Source organism: Varroa jacobsoni, unplaced genomic scaffold (genome assembly GCF_002532875.2).
Source record: "Varroa jacobsoni isolate VJ856 unplaced genomic scaffold, vjacob_1.0 scaffold_820, whole genome shotgun sequence".
Lineage (NCBI taxonomy): Eukaryota > Metazoa > Arthropoda > Arachnida > Mesostigmata > Varroidae > Varroa > Varroa jacobsoni.
Window position 1 is genome coordinate 36791 of NW_019213722.1, and position 20162 is coordinate 56952.

General features: G+C 42.3%; 1 protein-coding gene and 1 non-coding gene across 3 annotated transcripts in view; both read left to right on the forward strand.

The window, feature by feature from the left end:
* LOC111264096 (univin) overlaps nt 1-17513 on the forward strand; it is a 41711-nt gene extending 24198 nt beyond the window's left edge. The window contains exons 2-3 of one of the 2 annotated variants that reach the window (XM_022839699.2): nt 12074-12265; nt 12513-17513. In XM_022839699.2, the coding sequence (XP_022695434.1) occupies nt 12074-12265; nt 12513-13102 (782 nt within the window). In that variant the 3' untranslated portion in view covers nt 13103-17513. The remainder of the gene's footprint in view (nt 1-12073; nt 12266-12512) is intronic. The other variant, XM_022839700.2, reaches the window with a different exon arrangement.
* Nucleotides 17514-19486: 1973 nt separating this feature from the next.
* On the forward strand, nt 19487-19560 carry TRNAN-GUU (transfer RNA asparagine (anticodon GUU)). Its single transcript has one exon. It is a non-coding gene; the product is annotated as a tRNA-Asn (tRNA).
* Nucleotides 19561-20162: the final 602 nt, after the last annotated feature.

The window sequence follows — 20162 nt, forward strand, 5'->3', positions numbered from 1 at the left end:
ATACGAAAAGGGTATTTTTAACTAAGTTGTATAGGTAAAATAGGCCCCACAAATTAAGCTCCCTCTATAGAGCAATAGCCGGTAGCCTTTTATGCCGCTGCTGACGTTGGTTGAGACGGTGAGGAAACTGCGATTTTGACACAGCTTCGGCTGCTGCAGGAAACAGAGACGCGAGAGGCATAGAATCCAGCCAGAATTAGTGAACTTTTGGACTTCTATATTTAGAGTCATGTGGAAGTAGTGGTAATACGGTGTGCGATTCTTGACATAAGCTCGAGCTTTCAAAGTTGACCGCGGGGGAGAATCATCAGTCACAAGGGAGTTTGACAAAGTGCAGAATGATGTGGGGTATGAATACGTGACAAGGATTGCAGAAGCCTTTTCCCGCATCTGTAAGCATCAATGATAGGAGTCACAGCTATCAGATAGATGGATGACGGATGCTGGCTACACAAACAACTATCGCCATTTTTTGGAGATATACCTTTGTTTTATTTTTCCCCTTGAGTATCAATTCAGTACCGTACTGAATTAAAAAAATAACTGAAATTTTCTACAGATACATTATCCTACACTACAACCAGCTTAATCGTCTGCCAGCCTTGCCCTATCACAGATAGCAATTGCGTATGAGCGGCGATTTTCATAGCGTCGTCTCCAGCGGTAACGTCTGACTGCATCGTTCTTCAACGAGAGACGCTCATTACTTGCTCTCACTTGCACTGCCTCACGGGGGGGGGATTGAACGTTCCAATGCGATTAGGGGGTGCAGTATAGAAATTAATTTCATTCTCTGCGGAGAACAAAACGACGGTGCTTCTAGCGTATTTGCTTTCCACTTTTCTGTGAACCGACTTCAGAATGATCAAGTGGAATAACTGCGTCAGCATTGGCCAAGATACGCGCGCTGGCCAGATCTGGCCTGTGCCTGTCTATTGGTACTATTAAAGTCTCCCTTGTTTAGACCTTGGCACAATTTTGAATGGCCCTCGTCGTCGGAAACGGTTATTGCAAGAAAAGAATTACAGAAAATCCGGACCAGTTTTTTTACGACTGCCAATAGGACAACTATAGCTAAATGTATAATGAGAAAATTAAACGATTCCATTGGTGGGATATTAGTGGGCTGAAATTTTCAATATTTGTCTATCTCCCAAAGATATTAGCGTACTGCTTAATCAAACATTGTTTTTTTTGCAAGCTTTACCTTAGCTCAAGGAAAGCACTCTGCTGACTGGACTCAAGTTGGCAACAAAATGATCTATTAATCTCTCACAGATTTTTGAATTTGCCAAACAGGTTCTTCCGCTACTCAATGGTCCATCAACAAATACAAATATATACATTCAGAAAGTAGAAAAGGTAAAAGAGATCTTTCTCCTCATTAGATCAAAACGAACGCTCGATCCTTCATAACAGAATATTCGAATCGTATGCCAGTTACACGGCATAAACGCATATACGATCCATTAATTGAATTTGTCGGTCTGCCTACTGATAGGCGATGGAAATGGCCGCGACGCAGTTCATCTCGACGCGGCGACCACTCGCACCGTTTTGTCACGATCGATGTATCCCTCCGCCGCTATAGAACGCCGTAGCAGAACATTACCCCTGCCGTCGCGCATCAAATACAGCAGAAGGAATTCTGTTATGCTTCGAATCGTTACGCCGTCGCTATCGCTGCACCGTTAAGCGGCTGGCTCATCATTTAAATGATTTAAGCTTGTGTACTGTATTCTATGGGACACCTGAGCAACTACGAGTTAAATTACATTGAACGCACACATACTACATAGAAAACTTTCTTCGCGTCTGATTCGCTACGTGTGGACTGCTGGATCGTTACGCTGCTGCTGTGACTCGACGCTTGGGATTGTCCCAAAGAACAAACAAGACTTTTCGATGTTGTTTCTTGGTTCTCGCCTCTCTGTCTGGCCGCGTACGTTGGCGAACTAGCGCAGGAATTACCTTTTTTTTACAGATGCAACTCAATAGAATACTTGATATCGTGCCATGATTACATAGAGCTGGATTGGCTGACCGATCGACTTGCCAGCCAACAAAAAGGGCTCAACGATGCCCACCGGTTGGCCCCACTGCATTGATTAGGTAATCCATTTTATATATTTCCGTTTATTATGACTATATAATACATAAATAGTGACTTTTACTACTTCCAAATCATCGCAAGTAAAATGCGAATGAAATTTCTGGTTTTTCAATTAAGATCATATAGGTACGATATATACCGTAGCTGCGACAGCAATAACGACGGAAAACTCGTCCTAATGACTCGACGGGCTTCACTTGAACCTTATTAACCTCCACGAACCATGCTGATTGTCTGTTGAAATAGAAAAATTCAAAAAGGCCCGAAGATGTATGCTTTTAATTAGCACATAACCCTTCAAATACGTGAATCTATAATAAATGCTTAAATATCTCCCCGTACGAAGCTGTCATTTTTCCGTTGGTACCATAGAAGCAGCGTAAAGCATGTGCAGCCTCCATCAAGCTGTCTGAACAATGTGTAGAATTGAATACGGTATCGAAAAAAATCACTCGTTTATCAACAAGCGGTTTTATTAAATAATAAAGTTCCGCAAAGACCATATCTTGCATGCATACTGAGGTATTTATATCACGGAGAGCAAGAGCATACGAGAGTGCGTAGAACGCAGACAGAAGGAGCCATTGGGCTCCTCTAGCCGAAAAATGTTGGCGGAAAATGTCATGGTTAATCTCGTCTGTCTGTCGAAGTATAGGACACCACCCAAATATAAGCAGAGGCAGCGATAGTCAATGGGGCAAGCTAATTGGCAGGCCATTGTATCTACTGGCAAAACCTGCAGTGGTTTTTAAGCGTTCTTTTTTAGCATTCTGCCGCGCTAGCCAAAGCAAGGATCGCAAACGTTCATCAGAGCTATACCTAACTTTGGCTAATGGAGTCGCATTTCGCCTGTGATTCGGTTAACCTTAGATACTGTTTAAATATCTTACAAAAGGTCATGCGCTCACTAAGTCAGCCAAGACACAGCAAACATGAGATCCTTTGGAAGATCACCGACGGAGCAGGAGGTGGAGCACAAACGAGGAAAAAATGCCAGGGGGCAAAGCAGATCCAGCGGCGAGCGTTTTGGAAGCTACCATTCTCTAACTGTTTGGGTCGCGAGATCCAGTCAGTGCAAATGCCTATGGTGAGTATGCCACCTTGCTTGCACCAAACTTAAAGTATCTTCCCAGTCGAGCGAGAAAGTCGATGTACACCAAAGTGAGAAAGGGGGATGGGAGGGAAAAATCAAATCCTGCAACCTCAGACCCTTAAGTCCAAATGGACAGTGTCCTTACTGCTTTAGAAATCGTATTTGAGTATGAAGTGCCTTAACTGCAATAAAGCGTACCTCTCATCCTGTGAGATTTTAGTGGAATCGTCTTATGCTGTTGACAGAGTCATTCGGTGTTATCGATACCGAAATCGTTTTTATTAAAGGGTACTAAGGAAGACTTAAAAGTTGATCTGCAACTTAGGACGCCTTGTTAAATAGAAAAAGCTATTTCCCGAGATGTTAGGAAACTATGGCACTTGACAAAGAAGCTAATTATCTCTATTAGCACTGTGCCATGAAGATGACGAACGAGTCGTCGGGACGCTCTAATGGTTATGGATACGAGGTGTCTGCCCGAATGTAAATCCGATGTGTTGCCCCCCCCCCCCCCCAGAATCATTGATGAGATGTATATTTTTTGCGAATTTTTTCAGATTTTAAGTGTGACGTTTTTTTGGAGGATCTAAATGTTCTGATTTGGCAGAAATGACGATGCTTTAGTATAATATTAAGTTTGTCGTGTGCACGCGTCGCCGCGATATTTGCTCCCATTTTTTTCCGTTCGCTATTTGTAAATGCACTCACTATTCGACCCAAAGTGTTAATACGATAGTGGCGTGACTATATCTGTATGTGTGTGTACATGTAGGAAGAACCTGTGCTGGTCGTTGTGATGAGGATGATGGCTTGAAATAACTTTAATTGTCGTCAACGGTCCCTTGCCGGATTCCCCGATGGCGCCATTGGGATTATCAACGAAGAGATGAGATGTCCGCATCCAATCGAATTTTGTCTGCCCTTGACATTTGTTGATTGCCGATGATCGAGACAGAGCTTTTCACTAAATAGATACGCATAGAGATCTATCCATAGAGATTCCGGCTAAATCTATCAGAAACACATTGGTGATCTGCAGATAGCTAGATAAATTGACATTCGTCGAATACGTGTAAACATTTCTACAAATGTAATAAAGATTCAGTAGTGCTAGAGATATGAAAAGGGGCAGTATAAGGGGGAACAGCGACGGCAGAACACAGCCGCTGACAGCGCCTGTGACAGTTAGCACTCATCGCTGCGTGTTATTCTGATTGATATCGGTCATTGATAGAAGAAGCCGACCGCCCAACCGACCGACCGACCGACCCAGCCGCCCAAATATGTGCCCGTCTTCGTGTAGACGTGGGGTATAAACAACTAAAGAAAAGGCAATACGCGACGACTTCAAAATCCGTAGTATTGTAGGCAAAAATAGGCGGATTACTCAGCGAAAATTATTCAATACTGTTGTAGCATGGGCGCCATGAACGTCACAAGTTCTTAGTGAGTGTAGCAGGGCAGAAATGGACAAACAAGTAATAGCAATGCGTTTTTTTCGTCGTGGCAAAAACAGAATACTACCTAATTTCCTTACATAGGTTTGTGTAGCATTTCTTGTAAAGCTTAGACGATATGTGGTAGAGCTACGTCTTTGTTAAGTTGAGATCGAACATTGACGCAACGACGGTCTAGTTAACGTCCTCGTAAAAGGCTGTCATTCGAAAACCTCTATATATATATATATATATGCCACAGAGACGAGCAGTATCCAAAAGAGATGCAAAAATTCAACAAAACGTAATGCTGTGCTGCTTTCGCTAGGCGTAATTCCGTGCTAGTCCTTCTTTGAAATATGTATCTTGCAATGAGTATTCGCCATAGGGTGGCTTGCGCCTTTAGGTTACAATGGGCACCACGTGTTTCTTTCGTATGTATAATATTATACATACGAAAAAAGCATCGCGCGACAGCAGGGTGGGGACGACGACACTGAAATGTTATATCGAATACCAGCGCACGAAATCGTCTCGTAACCCTAAACGACACAGGGCAGGCGCTACTGTAAAAAGCAGCCGGCGTAAGGAACGTAATCAATGCGAACAGCAAAAATAGCGCCGAAAATCAAGCGAGTAACGTGAAGTCATTTGAAAAATGCAGAATTCGCTACGGCCGCGTCGGCATCATCATCGGGGCGCGGCGTCAGCGAAAGAGGTGCCGAAAAAGTACTGCCGGTGACGTCATCCTTTGGCGATACACAACCGCTGCGTGTCGCGTGTGTCAGGAGTACTATATTGACGCCTCTGTGGGATCGTTCGTTATCGCATTTGTATATACACACACAACGGTGACAACCGGTTCAAGAGATCGCATTGGTGGAAACGACTGTCGTCTGCGAGGTGATACTATGTACGGCATCGATAGGCTGTTTACTGGTGCTGATGGCAAAAATTATCGTAAGAACAACGGTTACAGCGACTCCACTGCTGCGGTTGGTGCATCGTTGAAGTCTCTATTACTGATAACGGGGTGACGACTGACGGCTGGGCTTGTAGGAACAGCTGGAGCGGCTGGACCGCCTGTCATGGGGCTTATTTGCGGGGGAAAGTCCCGCAAATCAGGTTGAGACAGACAAATGATAAGCAATGAGCTTGAAGGAGAAATAGTTGATGGCGGAACGAAAAGCGCAAATATTTTGAGAATAATATACAAGAAAAGGGGGCGAATCAAAAGTAGAAAACAAAATTAGCCGCAAAGAAGAAAGCAGTTTTTATAGTACAGGTCGCCTGAGGGAAGCAATTGTGCGTGTGTGACGACGACGATGATCACGGTGGATCAGGGTGGACGACCAGAAACGAAACAAAAAAAAAGAGAGCAAAATGACGAAGTCGACAAAAATATAACGATAATGATAACAAATTAATAACCGAACAATAAGCAAATGTTTGCCACCAAGAAAGCGTAGCTTGTCTTAACTTGGCGGAAAAATGTCGCAGGCTTACAGTCTTTTACGCTATAGGTTGGCTGAACATGTTGAAAAGACATTGTTGGATGATAATCAAAGATGATTGCAGAAATAATAAAAATCAAACGAGGCTCAAATATGTTACTTAAGAGCATTGGCGTGTGAATCTCCGCTAGAATAGAAATTTACAGATGTTCTATGGTGAATCCATTGACTCGGTCGGTAGTTTCTGATATTTTTCTAAAAAAGAAAGAGATCAAATGGATGATAATCTTCACCACCTAAATTGCAAGCTCTAGGTAACTTCTGCAGTTACATCGACTAAATTTGAGCCGGCTGCAATGGACATGGCTGCACCCTGTAAACCATACGCCGGTGACGATAAAAAGCCTCAGTTCTTCGTATTCATTACGCCGAGGTCGCTGTTAACAGCAGCTAGCCGAAAGGTGGAGACAGGCCAAATTTCTGAACTAAAACACAAAACGACAAGTAAGTACTTTACTTTTTGCTCACCGACTCAGCGGTGCCTTTCCCCGCTCCATTCCTTCAAAGTTCTATCAGTACCTTTGAAAATTCTTAGCAACGGCGTGTGATGGATATTGACTGCTGGTTTTATCTCAGTTGATTATTATCCGTCCCAGGCAATTTGTAAAGCTGGGCACCTTTTCGATACGACTTTGTCCGCTTGTCTTTATGCGTACATGACCGTATGTTCTTTTGAGAACAGCTGCTATGCACAATTACCTAGCTTGAAATTGCCTCAAACAGAGTGATAGTTTAGCGATCAACGCATTCAAGACGGCTAGTTTTGTCGAAATTAATACTGTTTCGCAGTAATGAAGCTCCGCAGCTGTAAATTTCGAGGAACTAAAGTGATAATAGTACTAGTAGTAGTAGTAGTAGTAGTAGTAGTAGTAGTAGAAACTAGGTTTTTAAATGGAATAGACGCGTTATTTTTTTGGGGGTAAACAAGTCGCAAATCGTTCCGATTAAAACTATTACGACGGCTCACTAAATTAATTTTCGGTCTGCGGTTAGCTAGAGAAGGCCTACTGTGTGTCGGACCGACCGAAAGAATGCGTGCCTACTCTACTCTCTATACCTGGCGGACTATCGGGCACAATCAGGTTCCTTGACCCAAATCCCTGACTCGAAGGACGGGGGTAGTTAGTTCAAAGGTTATGTCGTGCGTGTACCGCTCTCAGTCGCGTGCAGCCAGCAAAAGCTTCTGGTGGTCACGTCGTCTCACGGCGTCATGGGACTGCAGGGTCGCTTGCACAGCTTCAGCTATTTTTAGAATAGAGTTGTTGGTATGCCAATCATCGCATGCGTCTACTTTGCCCTGAAACGATGGCGTAAACGTCGAATTGTTATGATCGAATTCGCGACGGAGGGCCAGTGTGGGCCCTGTTTGAGGCCAAAATAACGGCGGCGCTATCTTTTGCTCTCCGATCCCCAGACCAAGCAGCCCCGATGGCGGGCCCTGGAACATAACTCACAATAAAAGCAAGGGCTGACAGTACGGATGTATCATAGCTACAAGATACAAGATCTTGATGTACCTTATCATGTTAACAGGAAGCTTCGTCTATCACCTATAGGAATTCGTCTCTGGTCCCCTCACTATGACAATGGACGCGACATATTTGCTGGACAATTGACTCGATTTAATAATAACATTATACTATTAGTCGCCTAATCACAGCTAATACCAGCTGCCCGGCTACCACCTGTGGCTCACGGAACTCGAGCCGACTCGGTGGGCGCGGAGACTAGGTCGCTGTCTGGCTGATTTTCTAATCGATTGGCGTGCTTCGACCCGTGTATATCCTATATAACCTATATCGATCCTGTATGACCGAAAATGGGGCGCGTTAGTAAAAGCAACTAGCTTACTCTATTGGAAGGTGAGATTGTTCGACGCGGTAACGAGCACCTAACGAAGAACATCATAATCCTACGCCTTATATTATGGACTACAATTAAGTATTGTTAACAACAATCATCATAAGGATATGTGTCTCTGAAGTGGTGCAACCTAGCGCATAGGCTAACAATAGGTGTGGAGTTGTTTAAGGTACTACCGGGAGCAGTTCGCGCGGGTAGTGCGCATCCTCCTGCGACAGTACTTGTTAGCGCCATTTTCGCTGAGAGAGATGCTAGTAGCACAAAACATAATCATCAAACCCATTTTACCACGAACAGCATCGACAGCAAGAACATCGTAATGGATGGATAGTCACCATAACATACAACACACGCATCATCTGTAGCAGAGAAAATCTAGCAACAAATGGCGACTCGCTACATAGCTTCGTTACGCATGTTGGATCATTTATATATAATGTCAGTATTTGTAGGACAGAGCTGCTGAACGCCCGTCACCGGAGGACGCTCAAGGGATAGATAGGAACCCCGTAGGATGAGGTGATGGGAAATCGCGCCAATTTGTTGCGTTGTTCTTCTCTAGCGCCACACAGGTACAAAAACAGCTAATGTGTCCCAGTTGTGTGGTTTAGGCTTTGCGTACGCCTGATACGCTTCCATAAAAACGATCTGACGTCCTCCTCAATATGATATTCCTCCTTAATATGTGATATTTTTACAGCTGACGATGTATTATTGCCCGCAACGTGCAGCGCCATTTTCTCGACTTCTGTTGCTAAAAAGAGAAGTGGACACTGGCTGAGTTACTTTGATCGCCCTACCATAGTAGCAGCGAATTAACTTCACTAGAACACCGTGTTTTACCATAATAATAATAATAACAACAACAACTGCAATGTCAGAGCGAAACAGCATGAAGATGTCGCTGGCCAGAAGTCATTTAGTCCTCACGGGTGCTCTGTCTTGACTCGTGAAAAAGAACAAACGAGCGCCTTGGACGAACGGAGCAGTGCTCGTTGGTATGGTCTCAGAAAATTCCCAGTTTCCAGCTGAGTTTAGTGCCAAGCCGTTCAGCAGCGACAGTGACAGCACGATCAGTCCGACGTCGTGGCAGACCTATAGCGCGTGATGGGTGCTAGGGTATCTTCGGTTTTACACGTACACAAATTAACGATTGTCTCGACAAGCCAAAGACGTTTCGCCAGTCTATTTGGCGTACCATATTTCGTAACGTATATATCGTAAGGGAAAGGAAGGCAGTCGTTGTAGTTGATTGCTTGCACAGAGAAACGAATAAACAGAAAATGCACCGAAACCGTTAGGTTGTTTTTTGCCAAGGGCGCGCCTTTGCCTCGCGTACCCAGATGCGTTATTAATTGCACTTCAATTAATAGTAATTGCATTATTAACTATTTCTATTTTTCAGTAATGTAGGCTCTATGATGGATTTCGACGAGCAGCTGCTGTGCATCGTCTCACGGGTGGTGTGTTCCCTTCTATTTTTGGGCGGCTAGTTTTTCATTGATTGTTCGCGACGGATTGCCCATAGCATGAGAGCCGGTCATAAGGGCATGGGAATATGCATTGGCGATAGGCGAGTGTGCACAGCAAATAAGTGTCAAACGTTATTTCAACACATTGTCTAAACATCGCATGACGGAAAAGCGCCTTCGAAGCGCCAAAGTGTACTATTGTGAATCTACTTATGATTCTAATGCCGCTGATGGGTAGCGTCGGCGGTATGTCCTCTCGATTCGTGTCTGACCGAAGGTAGCTCTCAGTACAGCGACTACGTGTTTGTCGGCTCTTCGATTTGAGGTAAACGGTCACTGGGTCATCGTTCTTGAAGCAAACGACTTGAACCTTGTCGAAAGGAGAGTGAATTCGCAGGTCGCTCCTTCCCGTAGGTCTATGACAGAGTTGTTTGATATTATCGTTTTTAATATTGCTATGGCCTCTAGCATTCTCATTCGCTAGCATTACAAAAAAGTCTGGCATAATGTATCACAACTTTTACCAGCAGATTAATTACTGGCTTGTTCAGCCATAGTGAAGTCTCTCTGTCAGCAGTATTACTTCCAATAGATTTCTCTATCGTCAGTAGAAGATTAATCGTTAGTATTGCGGTTCGTCGAGCGATACGGGGGTCACCGAGCGTCAACTCGGCTTCGAAAATAGATTTCGTGCTATATTGTTGCAAACATCCTAATAATCACCAAAGACTAAAGTAACTAACGTTTCATCTCATGTAAATCATACCTGTTTAATTGAATAAACGGCCTTTCTGGCAATCAAACTTCTAATAATGAGCCTGCCGTTTCGCTCTTGCTTCGAACGGCTAACGGCACGCTGGTCCGAGAAAAGGACTAGCCTAAATCTCGATTATTATGTTTCATAACTTTGTCTGCCTAATAGCGGGAAGATTAAACGAGTACGTATGCATAAAACTAGAGTGCAGCGAAAGTTATTGGTTCGCGGAATTTCTATGTTAACTGGACTTACCCAGGAAGCTCTGAGCGTACTACGATTTCATCTCGATTGCTCTCGTAGGATTAATTATTAGTTATTACAATAATTTTGCTAAGGAATACTCAGCGTTCGATAGAATGATCAGATCTAATCACTGGGTTCTTACCGGATTCCTATAAGCCCAATAACTAGCAGACAGCCCCATTGTCGAATATGTTCAACCGAATTAAGATGGCAAGTATCTTTTGCAATTTGGTGGGAAGCATAGGAACCACGCTTGTTCCCACTAGTCTAATGTAGGGGAGTGCGGCAGAACGAAGAAACGAGCCAATCCTGAACAACCCCTCCCAGTTACCTGTTAGCAAAGGAAAAATCTGTTCCACAACCTGAGTTGAAGCCCATCAGAGGCGACGAAATCATGATCTAACTAAGCATACATATATTCTTACGTGTGTGTACAGACTTGCATCATATTCTTGAAAAAGTTGACGCCACCCAAATTGATCTTTGTGTTATACACAGTATTCTAATTGACAAAGAATTACTAGATGAGACACTGCTTAAAGATGGCTGATCTTATTCCAAATAGATGCAACTTTAGCGACCGCTTGAGTCATTAAACATAAAGCGCAACAGAGACTACTAGATCCGCTTAATCGTCAGATTCGATCGAGGTGCGAGGAGCGCTGCGGCCCTTATATTTGTCACCATAGCGCGCATACCGACTCCTTCGTAGTCCTTAATCCGACTGCAACGCTCCATATTGTTCATGTGCGGGGCGCCTTTGCTCTGATTGGCAGGCAAGATAAATCAAGCGACAATATATAGATGCTGCTGGTGCAAAAAGGGTGCTAAAAATGTCCTTTCCACCGCTGCAGTCAATACAATCATCTGCTGATAATGTTAGTAGCAATCCTTGGTGGACGCCGCGAAGACCTGTACACGAACGGACGTGAAGATGAATACGAATGATGGCAACATGTGCTATGCTGTGACATGCAGTTCGGGGATTTTTTCTTTTCGTTAGAACTAGAAGTTCATCATAGTGTATCTCCCGCTGTGTGATAATGTAGTGTGCTTTAGGGCTCGTCTATGGTGACATCCGGAAATACCCGACCCGCAGGATGGCATGACGTGAGTCATCGGGGAGATTCGCGTACAGCGTTCTGGAGGGCAAATTTAGACAGGGAGAAGCCACAGATTTCGTGTAAAAGTACAAATTTGTTTTTTTAGCTATCTTGTTTATTCATGTTGATACGTTTATGATAATAAAACGAAATTCTTGTTGATGCTCAGTCCCAGCGACCCGAACTGAATTTGCCGTTTTATGATGTTTTTTGCGCAAGCATCGAGCTCGTGGGCCCCAATGCCCCTGAGTTAAGAACAGCGCTCGTTGATCCTGTTTGATACTCCTGTGTTTTTCTTTATCATTGTTACTTTCTTTCTAAGATCATTTGCAGCCAAACGCTTCATTCAGCGTATTGCAGGCTGAGGAAGTGGCTACCCAAAAATGTTAGAGAAGCTGAAGTACCCACCGATTAGAATAGTGCAAATAGTTCTAAATAGGTTATCGTTATTTCTATCTTTTTTAACTACTGATTTTCAGGGCTATCAGGCGTCAATGCAGAAGAAAATGGGTTTACGCACAATGTGCAGCTCCGTGTGCCGGAAGCTGCCCGCCTCGGGTTCGTGTCGGCTAAGTTAAGACTCCGTAAGATTCCTGCACAATGTGCCGTGAGGGTTTACAAGATTGAGGACGGGCTAAGATCGCTCGTTGCTGATCTCCAAATAATGACTGGTAAGTACAGTTTGACATTGTGTTAAACATACGGATAGTATTAACGAGTAATAGTAAATAAGTAAATAACAAGTCGTCGTATTTAATGTATCGCTACGAAGACATTAGATTATAACAAACTGTACGGCTTGATACCAGCAAGCCTTTTGCTTCCATAGAAGGCTTCAATACGTGCTAGTTTTGGCTATCGGTCATCGAAATCAACTAATGTGTTTCCCCTTGTGTATCTTTTGCCTGCACTCCTTAGCAGGTTCGTCATTGCGAAACCGCGGGGCCCAAGCTCGCCGTGTTGTGGATCTCACATCATCGGTGAAGAGCTGGTTGCGGATAAACAATGTGATTCAACTACAGCTGTGGGGTAGTCGACGGGGCTGTCTTCGTCAATTGCCAACGTTCGATGTCATGGCGACTGATCTGTCGTCTCGAGGTCGTTCAAAGCGATCAGCGGACAGCATAGGCAATCCAACAGGTCCATATCAGGACAAGCTTGGATCATCAAAGCGGATGTGCAAGGGCGACAAGGATAAAGTCTGCTGTCTGCGTCTTTTGAACGTCACTATTGCCGACCTTGGTTGGGAAGACTGGATCGTTGAGCCGAAACACTTTCAAGCCTACTTTTGTCGAGGCCAGTGTTTTTTCAGACATGGTCGTTTCGCGAGCTCGCACGCTGCGCTGCAAAGTAAAATGAGCCGACTTCTCGGCCCGAAAACAGTACCGCGGCCATGCTGCGCGCCTAAGAAGTTCAAGCCACTGCCGGTTATGTATCGTGACCGACAGGGAAATACGCATTTTGGCAGAATACCCAAAATGATTGTGAAGGAGTGTGCTTGTCATTAGATGCAATACGGTGACAATAAAAGAGAGACAGAAAATACAAAGCCGGTCAACTGGAAGCTAGTATCCGATCTAGATTCGTGAATAAACAACGTGGCAGAGGAAAGGCTGAGGGCTATATCTCACCCTTTGCTGCTTCTGCCCCTCGGAATTGTGTCTATCTCAGACCCACGTTGGATAAGGGTCAATGCTTAGCTGTCGAATAATCGTAAAAAATAGTCCGTTAAACGTGAGCTCGATACTGGTATAACGTAGTCCGTCACACACTGCCAACGAACAAAAATCGTGTTACCGACTTCGATAAAACAAATAATACCAGGCACCGTAGGAGAACTTTCTCCTGTCCGCACGCTAACGATTTTGCTCAATAAGCGTGAAAACTGTCGCCAAGGCTTCTGCAATTATATGTATTACCCTCAAATATATATAGACGCAAATATACACCCATATAAATAGTTCAAAGCGTTAAGGAAAATGTCCGAAACATGGTGAACAGCGACTAACAGGTATTCAACGCTCTTTGTGTATTGGACATACGGCACGCTCAAAGACTGGATTAATCAAACCTCTGAAAAAATTACATAATAGCATACGGCAAGCGATAAAGATATTCTCCCGGTGGCGTCTGGAAGGACAGGTCCTGTTACTATTATTCCCATCGTTACTAGCCAGTACTGTATAGAATATATATTCTATAAGTGTAATCTATAGAAAACCAAACTTAGGCTAAATTAAATGAACTTAATTATTATCTGTTAATATAATTATAGCTATTGTCGTTACTCGTACGTTCATTATTACTGCGGTACCCACTACTCTGATGTTATTATTATGGACTATTATAGATTATTACCACTATATCTAGTGCTACCATAGGCAATTGTAGTCTATCGAAGAGAATATTGTTAAATCCCTCAATTGTGTGATAGTACTATTAATGAGAGTATATCTTACGTATACACACTAAAGCTAAACATTGACACGTTTGAAATTTTCCGCTTTTTCGCGTATTTTCATACGAACATCTTGTAAACTCGTTTTCCCCTCCATATTCTCTACTCAGCCTGTCTGCTTGTTCTCAGTAAGGCTTAATATGTCCATATTTATGTAATAGTAAATGTTTATTTCAGGCTGGACAGTCGATCTGTAGTTGTCGCTTTGTGAGAAGAATGAATACAAACTCTATTTATAATCATCGTGTGTAGGCTTCCCCATTGCACCTGCGGGGCCGTAATACGTAATTGTTCCCCCGTTTGTATTATATATCCTTCTGCCGCCGCCGCCGCCGCCGCCGCCGCCACCGCCACCGCCACCGCCGCCGCCGCCGCCCACACTCAACCATCGTAAATTGCTCCCAATGCAGGAACGCTAAAAAATTGCCTAGTAATCGAACAGGCACGATAATTATAATGGTAACCTGATCATAATATTATTATGTTCAATATATAGGCGACTTTGTCTTTCCAAAGTCAGGAAAGAGTTTCGTAGGCTCTAAGAGCCTATAACAATTACGACGATGAATCGAGTAAACGACGTCTGCTGTCGCTTACTTTGGACAACCACTAACTACCAATACTAATTTTTATGTAAGATTTCGAGTCAACGCTATTGTCTTTTGTGGCAATCGTTGTTTGATGCTTATGCATAGATTTGTCCACTGATGATAATAATCCTCTATGTCTCCTCTGGCCTCTTACCGCGACACGCAGCTGATGGCGATCAGAAGGTCCGAGGTTAGTTCAGGGACATCGAGCTAATAAAAGATGCATTTTTGAAGGAACATTGTTCTAGGATGGTGATTGCACTTAGGCTTGGAGAAACAGATCCGTATGTGAAACTTCTACTAAAAATTCGATGAAAACTAAATGTAGCCTTCGAGGTGTATGCATTTTATCGCTCTTATGCGCGATGGCCAGTCAGATGTGTCGAAAACTGTTATTTCTCTAGGCTGGTTTCGCTAGATTTTCCAACGTAACCTCGTTTTCCTGTCCTTCTCCATGCCTTCGGAGTGCTCTAGCACCATTACGCTTGTACACACCCTAATCCCTTGGTACAGAAACGCAGCCTTAAAAGTCAGGCCTAGCGGGAAAATTGTAAGCACAGCCTCCCGACCGTCATGTGGGTGCATATCTGCATCATTAAAATTACCATTTGTGTTTAGCGCTGTTGCACTTAGGCGAGAGCTTGAGACGGCGGAAGGCTACGAAAGGGAAGGAAGCACATCTCATCATCGGTCACTGTGTCATGGTTTTTTGGTAGAAACAGTTCGTACCATAAAGGAAACTCGAAAGACGTAGATGACATTATTAAAAAGAAAACCTAATAATAACAATAAGAACATTGTACGAGATCGTAGCCTTCGGTTAATGTTCCTCGTTTCTCACTGTGATACGCCAACTGGAATGACTGCATCTATATATATATATAAGAGGGAGAGCAAACAGATAAGATACTGCTAACAATAGTATGAAAATATGGGCAGACAATATTGCGAGTGTACACGTAGTAAATAGGATATATACATATACATATGTGTATATATATCATGGAGCAATTAGTGAGTGAGCAGGTGCGTTGTAAGGCCAGCAGCCAACGGGTGCCAAGTAGTGAGCACTACGAAAAAGCTGTATAGGATAAAGGGTTCGAAATAAAAAATATGATATGAATATTTACGATAAATAATCTGTACGTAGCTAAATAGATATATGTAGCAGAAAATAAATTATATATATAAATATATATATCCTACAGAAATACATTATGTAGCTGTAATCCTAGGTTAAAATCAGAAGGAAAGGGAGGAGAGGTTCAAAGTTAAATTAACCTTTCCTATTAGATGTCCTGCCCGTTAAATTATGTACATATCGTATTCTGTTCTCAGAGCCAGTTAGCATTACGTGGGCTCCCTACCTCATGACAAGCCAAATGACCAATATTTCACACAACAACAATATAATCATGCACGCCTTACAATCTATCTCGGCACAAGTTGGAACTCGTTCACACATGATTGATGATGGCACGTAAAAAAAACGACAGCAGAAGCAGAAGCAGCATCTAGGCACGTTAAAGTAGAATGGATGCTCTCAGCATCAACGAAAGGTACTGCTGATAAGATATCTATCTTGTATAGTAATGTCTTTGCAAAAACGGATCATCAACCCAACAAAGACGATGGCCAGCTAACAAATGATAAGCAAACATTAATAACTCCGCCGTGCTTACTGCTACCGAAAACAGTTTAGCTGAAAAATATTGTATAGCAATGCGCAAAAAAAACAATGTTGTTGACACGTTTATCGTTATTATTATTTTGCTTTTTTTTCATGTTTTGTCAAATTGAAATGGAACAAGGTAAATATTGTTCAAATCTCCTTTTTTTTTTAACCAACATATCATGGACCAAACACACAGCTATAGACAGACAAAATCATACATACAGGCGCACATAAAAGGACGGGCAAAAAACTGAAGTATAACATATCGGTTAGGCTAAAAATATATAACACACACAATATATATATTTGTCCATGTACATAATGTATTCATAGACATCTAGATGTGAAATTACTATTTTTTTTTTTAATTTATACACAAATTTTAACGTGAACATTTTTTTACTTGCTGTTCTGCTATGCCCGCTATACTTGCTAGAATTTGTGCGCGGATTTGATTGAGAACGGTCGTTCGAAGTGTTGCAGCCAACACCGGAAGAAACGACCTGATAGCTTTCTATCTACGAAATGAAGACAATAAGAGCATAACGCGATAAAAACGACGCTCATTATGATACTTTGCAAACACATGGAAGATCGCTTTAGATCATACGGCAGAAGAATGGGTTCGAAGTGGTGTAGCACGTATAGTTGTAGCAGGCAGTGACACGAAGCGAGAACGAGTGTTAACCTAGAATATAGAAAACTCCGCTTGTCAGCCCACGAAAAATAGCACTCGATAGATATATATATACAATGTGTACCAAAAATGTATACATTATTTTATATATATATATATATATATATTACTATAGTTTTTATTTACAATAATTTATATTTAAATTGCAAAAAAATCATAAAATGTGGAACTATTTCATCAAGAAATGCTCTTACATTACCAAATAATTAATTTATTAATAGATGAAATGCTTCAATTGAAATATAGTGTATACATTTTTTGGGACACTTTGTATATACATATATAAATGAAATACATAACAAAAGATTAAAATGCGACGTTACTGTGAGCCCCTTTAGGTTAGGCGCTGTAAATGATTTGAGAGCGCCGTTGGAATCTCACTTATTCATGTATTATAATAAAAATATTAAGAAAATGACTATTAATATGATTGAGTCTAACAGTAAAATGACGATGCGATATTTTTGTCAAAATAAAAACAACCTCCAGAAATTCCTGATATGATGTGTGTTCTGTTTTCGATATGACTGATACTCTGATACCCTTTAACATTATCGGACGGATGAGGCAAATCAATATAATAGTAACAATCACACCTTTTTCCTGTATAGACAGTGGGCTGTAATGTAGTAGAGTGCTGACAAAAACTCGGCTAACGACGCGGCCATGGCAGAGTAAGTAATACGGTAAACTTCAAAATGCGACACAATACCCGGCATCTGAGTAGAGGCAGTTTGGTTTCCACTAGGTGCTTAGCAATCTCCAAGGTTCCCAGCGTAGTATTTCTTAGTTTTACAAGTTTTTCGAGCCCGTTTTGCGTTCGATCGTTGTTTATTCAATGAAGGCTGACAAGTCTGAACAGATATAGAGTAGGCTGAGCTCAGCAATAGGGACAAATTTGGTATATTTTATATATAGTATATACTCAGTAGAAATAACTAACGCATATTATTTACCTGTTTGAATCTCACATAAAGTTCATAGATCTGTTCTCGAACTAGTTATAGCCCGTACGTAGCCAGTATAGAACACGCGAATGGTTCTTGCCACACCGAACGCATTTCACCCCAGCGATTGTTGGGGGCCAAGCGGTTGATTCTTGATTATATACCATTGCTCGTACATGGCGTGTTATCCCATGAGTTTTGACTATGCCTGTAAACGTTCTTCACAGGACCTCAAGGACCTACTGAAATGTTCACCTTTCTCGCCTGCAAATGATGAAATATGCCCAACACTCGATAACAAACGTTAGGGCTCTAGTTAATGAAAATGTTAATACTATGCTCTGATACTTCAGATACGGTTGTTTTAAATACTAAAATAAAAAGTATTTAGTGATATTGACCTCTGAGGCCTCATCGAATCGCGAGCTTCCTTCATTGACCTGTTCTGCCTTCAAAAAATTATTATCAAGTTCGAATTTCCGCAATGCCCATCTTATCTATGAAGGTGACAAGATCATCTATGAGAATGCTCAGCTCTGACGCTCAGACGACCAATCCAACATGGGGTACAACGTAAACAATAATGTACACTGGGTCACGGACAATTCTCTGTTTTTTATATTCATTTAGCGCTACTACATAACTTCAATGTTGTGGCGTGGTTGTTTTACGTTTCACCTATAGGCAAGAGCCTACAATTTTCCTAACAGCCATTTATGATTAACTAGCATCTAATTGGCATCACTGAACGATCAACATGCTCGTGTGTTCAGTTTTCAACCCTGATTCGGCGGCTTCGCGGTGGCAGTTTTGGCATCTACCGGAACTCGACGCAAAAATAAATTGCGAGTTCAATTCCTGTGCTACAGTTGAATTAAAATGTCCACACTTCGGCCGTTTTCCTTATGGTAGAAATTCCGAATGTCAGATTTTTGCTCGACAGAAGCGTCACCTATTGGTCACTAGCGGCACGAAACGATCGTTTATGGGCTGTTTTCAACAAAATATGATGCAGAATATACTGCAATCAAGAAAAAAACTACTAGTAGTGAAGATTAGCATGTAAAGTCACAAAGCAGACCTGCTAGTTCACGTTGGGTAGATTTAATAGAAAACCAGAACCAAACCAAGACGTTTCATGTATAGCAAATTAAGCGTTAGCAATCTTCCTTGGCATCAGCCGTTCACGTGTGTTGGGAAATCATGTGGTGGCTTCTGAAAGCATTTAGCGATGCATACTCGATTATATATTATCTCAGGAACTAGGTTATGGATCGTGCCTACGATTTCCAAGATTGGAATACGTCACTCTAAATGGGTGTCATAATTCTTATCAGAAACTATATATTTCATGCTTGTTTCTTTCTCAAATGTTCGGCAGTATGACCATTGTACCCGTTTGCCAACGAGCGTGCTTTTTATAAGTCTATTAAGTCAACAGAGTCGTTTACCTATGTCGCTATCTATTACAAAATGGGAAATCTCACCATCTACCTAATGATCACATGCGACTTCCAACCGCGTGGCCTCCGTGGCGCAATCGGCTAGCGCGTTCGGCTGTTAACCGAAAGGTTGGTGGTTCGAGCCCACCCGGGGGCGAAATGTTTTTGGTCAAAAATTAGTTTCCAACTCATGGCGTACTTTTGGGCAACTATGATCCATTTCACTTTATTTGTTAAGCATTGAAAAATAGACATGAAAAGCTCAATTAGAAAAATCTGTTACACCCTGCTAGGTGTAACTAAGAGGTGTCCGTCCTAGAAAAATATTGTCGGTCTATCGAAACCTGCGATATATATATATATACAACTTATCGTCGTACAGAGGGGGAAAGAGCCTCAAGTGGATTTTACTTATTCTCGCTATAGTTCTGCGTGTTTACCGATCCCTAGATCTAAATACGCACAATAAGCACAAAGCAAAATCAGAAAACATAATGGTTTCCAAACAAATCCAATGATGACGCGAAGTTTCCAAACGACCAACAGCAGCTAGATAGCTCTAACTCTTACTTCATCAAATAGGAGTTGTTATCGGTGCAGCTGAGAACAGTGATCAAATACGTGTGCTGCTTATGCTGACTATGACGTATGCTGAATAACAGGTTGTCCAAAGATAAATGCCCTATCGGCTCCCAGCTCAAAAACTGGAAGTCTGGCCCTATTCTAAACTAATCGTGACGAAGCTAGCTACCCCATGAG